Source organism: Alligator sinensis, unplaced genomic scaffold (genome assembly GCF_000455745.1).
Source record: "Alligator sinensis unplaced genomic scaffold, ASM45574v1 scaffold107_3, whole genome shotgun sequence".
NCBI lineage: Eukaryota > Metazoa > Chordata > Crocodylia > Alligatoridae > Alligator > Alligator sinensis.
Window position 1 is genome coordinate 949,883 of NW_005842578.1, and position 4,110 is coordinate 953,992.

At 64.8% G+C, this 4,110-nt stretch overlaps 1 protein-coding gene across 1 annotated transcript; it reads left to right on the forward strand.

The window, feature by feature from the left end:
• Nucleotides 1-19: 19 nt before the first annotated feature.
• Nucleotides 20-4,110, forward strand: LOC102379955 (zinc finger protein 566-like). Its single transcript, XM_014524157.2, is given in 6 exon segments — nucleotides 20-406; nucleotides 1,051-1,793; nucleotides 2,347-2,473; nucleotides 3,119-3,232; nucleotides 3,491-3,699; nucleotides 3,702-4,110. Coding segments are annotated over 6 exon segments (1,542 nt in total). The 5' UTR covers nucleotides 20-294; the 3' UTR covers nucleotides 3,939-4,110.

Sequence of the window (4,110 nt, forward strand, 5' to 3'; positions counted from 1 at the left end):
GGGGGCAATAACGGGGCGGCTGCCGCGGCCCCCGCCAGAGCCCCTCGCCGGGAGCCGCGGGCCGAGCGCTGCAGGGAGTTTTCCGGGGCAGGGCGCGGGCCCGGGCTGGCGGGTTGGGGGTGCCGCAGGACTCTTCTCCCCGACAGGTCCGGGCTGGGAGCGGGCTTGGCGGCTCCAGCGCTGCTTCCCTGCCAGAGCCGGCGGCGCGGAGAGGCGCCCGGGAGGGGGCACTGCACCCTGAGGTGCTCGTGGAGAGGCTGGAAGAGCTCTGGTCGGGGCGCTCCAGGCGCAGCGATGCCCGCACTCCGCCACCGGCATTTCGGGGTTATGGGCTGTGCCAGGCATGGCCGGGTGCTGGGCTCTTGGCCTGGCTTATATGCCCCCGAGCCCTGCCCCTTCTGCGCAGGTGATGCCCCAGGCTGTCTGCAGGTGCCACAAGACTGCTCCCAGGGCTGCCCATGCAGCTCCTCCACCACTGTCTGAGTGCTATGCAGCCACTCACCGGGCCTGGCTCTGGCTGCCCATCTACAGCTTCCCCCTGGTCTGCCGGGGCACTGCTTGCCCGTTCTTCCTCTGCAAGTAACAGGAGCTGCAGGCTTCCTGGGGCCAAGCCTTCCCTCATGAGAAGCCGTGTGGAGGGGCTTCTGAAGGGGAAGAGACTAAGGAGGCCAGGCCTGGTCAAGTGAGAAAGGAGATGCTGGAGGGGGGATAGGAGAGCGGTTTACAAGATGCTAATAATCTTTCTCACCCAGCACAGGATGAAAGGGGGATTCAGCCAGCTCCAGAAAGGGACTGGGCCTCTTCTCAAAGGAAAGGGGCATCAGGAGCTATTGAGGGGGAGTGAGAGGCCTCTGAGCCAGAACATCCTGGACCTTCAGTGCTGGAGGCTGCAGGGGAGAGAGGGCCGGGGAAACCCTGCCCAGACCCACTCCCTTCCCCTTCTAGCCTCCCCTCCCTGTTGCCAACACTGGGCAGGACAGACCTGGGGCATGGCAGCTCATGCTCTGTCCTGCTGGGGAGTAAGCACGTCACCATCCTCTTCTCGTACAGGCCAGAGTGGGGTCTACAGGGCTGGCAGGGCCAGGACGGAGAAGACGGTTGGGCCCAGAGGATGGGCAGCCCCCAAAGGGAAAGCATGGCATCACTGCCCCCAGTGCCAGAAGTGCTTCAAGCACAGCTCGTCCCTTTGCACCCACCGGCGCCTGCACGCAGGGGAGAAGCCCTATGCGTGCCCGGACTACGGGCGTTGCTTCCGCCATGGCTCGCACCTGGCCACACACCAGCGCCTGCACACGGGCGAGAAGCCCCATGTCTGCCCGGACTGCGGGCGTCAGTTCCGCCACGGCTCATCCCTGTCCACACACCGGCGCCTGCACCAGGGGGAGAAGCCCCACACTTGCCCAGACTGCGGCCACTGCTTCCGGCAGAGCTCCCACCTCATCGCCCACTGGCGCCGGCACACAGGTGAACGCCCTTACAGCTGCCCTCACTGCGGGCGCTGCTTCGCCAGGCACTTGGCCTTCACCACCCACCAGTGGATCCACACGGGCCAGAAGGCCCATGCCTGCCCAGTGTGTGGGCGCAACTTCCGCCACAGCTCCTCGCTGGCCACCCACTGCCACCTGCACATGGGCGAGAAGCCCCATGCCTACCCAGACTGTGGGTGCTGCTTTCGCCAGGCCTCCCACCTCATTGCCCACCACCTCCTACATACTGCCAGTGGTCCCTTCCACTGCCCTGGCTGTGCGAAGGCTTTCCAGCATGGCACCCAGCTTCTACGGCACTGCCGGAGGGTGAGCCAGCGCCATGCTCCTGGACCCAGGCCCAACTCTGAGGGTAGAGGGGTGCAGCAGGGGGTGCGGGTGGAACAGAGTTGCCCCTGCAGTGGTGCCAGGCTTCCCCCTGGGGTCACAGAGAAGCTTCCAGGGGCTGGTGCCCCTCCTGCCCCTACACATTGGCTCCCACATCACAAAAACCAAACCCACTGCCAGAGGAGTGCCCTGACTTCGTGAGGGGGCAGAGGGGATGGGAATGTGGGACATCCTCCAGAGCATGTAGGCTACATGCTCTCCCTCAGCAAGCTCAGTCCCAGAGCCCTCTAGGTCACCCAACCCCAGGGCTGTGGTGTTGCTGGGCCTGGAGCCCTCCTGGCCCTGGTATGAGCTACCCACCAAGGGGCAGGGGCAGGTCAGCCCATCGCTGCCTCCAGTAACATTCATGCCCCTTCCCCCTCATGTTTCCCACCAGCCCCTTCCTGCCACCCTGGCCCTTGCCCCCCATGTGTGGACGCCCCATTTGGACACCCCAAGCACAGGCGTTGCAGAACAGGATCTGGTGTCGTTGCAGGTGCCGGTGATGTTTGCAGAGGTTGCCGTGGTATTCGCAACAGCTGAGTGGGCCCTGTTGGATGAGAGCCAGCGCATGCTGTACAGGGAGACCACCCTGGAGACCTACCAGAACCTGGCCTCCCTGGGTAAGGGGCAAGCCCAGCCTCAGGGCAGGGATGAGAGTTGCTGGCCAGTCTGGGGTCTCCAGGCATGTCTCGGGCACTAGCATCTTTAGGCAAGGCCGGTTCATGTCTAGAAAGTCTTGGGATCCCTGCGTGGGGGTTGGGGCGGGAGACTCAATGGCTCAGCATATGAGATCCAGTGCACAGTGCCCTGCATCAGGGCTGGATTCCCAGAGAGGTCAACAGGGGATTGGGATAGGTGCTGTCTTTCTGGGGCCCTCAGGAGCAGCCATGGGGGACTCAGTCTGGCCTCCGCATCCCCTTCTCCCCTGAGCAGCCCATGGCGCTAGCCCCTGCTGAGCAGTGGGTGAGGTCCTGCTTCCTGCTGCACCACATCCCTGTGAGCAAGGGGTCCTGGCTCTTCTCACCCCCAGTGTTCCTGCAGCCCGCAGCAAGCTGAGCAGGGCAGAAGCAGGGGCTGGGGCTGCTCTGGAGTGGGGTGGATGGTGTCTACAAGAATAACATAGGCCTCAGTGACTGACTCCATCACTCTCCCCGGGCTCTGCTCTGTCCCCTCCACACAGGGCTGGGGCAAGGGCAGGGCAGAGCTGAAGGGCCATGGCCACCTGGGCTCTCCCTCCCCACCCTCTTGTATTTCCCTCTCTGCAGGGGTCCCTGTCCTCAAGCCCCATGTTGTAGCCTGCCTGGAGCATGGAGAGGAGCCTGTGGTGGTTGCTGCCCAGGGCCCTGGCGATGTGGAAACCTCGGCAGGCACCTGCACAGGTGAGTGGCAGGCGGCACCAGGCCCTGGTACATCCTGTGAGGCATCTCAGGCCCTGCATGTCCTGGGCTGAGCTCTGTACTGCTGGAGTGGCAGCATGCAGGTGGGGGGGAGGGGGGGGCCAGGCTGTGTCCACCCTAAGACATCTGCCTGAGGGGGCTGAACCTTGCCAGAGGCTCTGCTGGACCCCCGGTCACCTGGGCCCTGCCCTGTACACCCCCCTCTGGGTGTTACAGGTGACCCCTGTCTCCCCATCCCAGGGACTGCCTCATGTCTGGATTCTTCATTACCCCCCAGTGGTGATGGATGCCCCAGAAGGTGGGACATGGACCCCAAGGGCAGCCTGGGGAAGCGTTGGCCCTGCGCCATCCCCAGTCGTGTGCTAGCACAGACTGTTGCTGTGACTCCTAGTGCCGTGCCAGAGATCCCCCACGGCAGAGCTGCTGCCCCCAGGCCCCTGGGGCACCTGCCCCCCCCAGACCAGTGCCCTCGCCCTGCCTTCAGGCTGAGGGCAAAGGGCATGGGGGGCCAGTGCACCCCCAAACCTGCCAGCCTTGGGGGCTTAACAAGTGGCCTGTGCCTGTTGGGCTGGAGCTAGGCCTGGCCCAGACCACAGCCCCCTCTGCTAGCCTGGGGCAGAGGCGCCTGGGGGAGCTGCTCTGGACCAAGCGACATCTGTCACTGTCCAGCCCAGGTTCTACCCCCTAGCGGCCAGGGGCTGTCCTGGGGGAGGGGGCTGGGCCCATGTGCACAGCCTAGGACAGGGGGGTGATAGGCTCTCTGGGCAGGAAACTTACAGGGTAGGGGAGGGGTCTCTAGGTGGGGAAGGCCTATGGACCCCACAGGGATGGCAGACCCCAGTCAGATAAGGGGGTTGGGG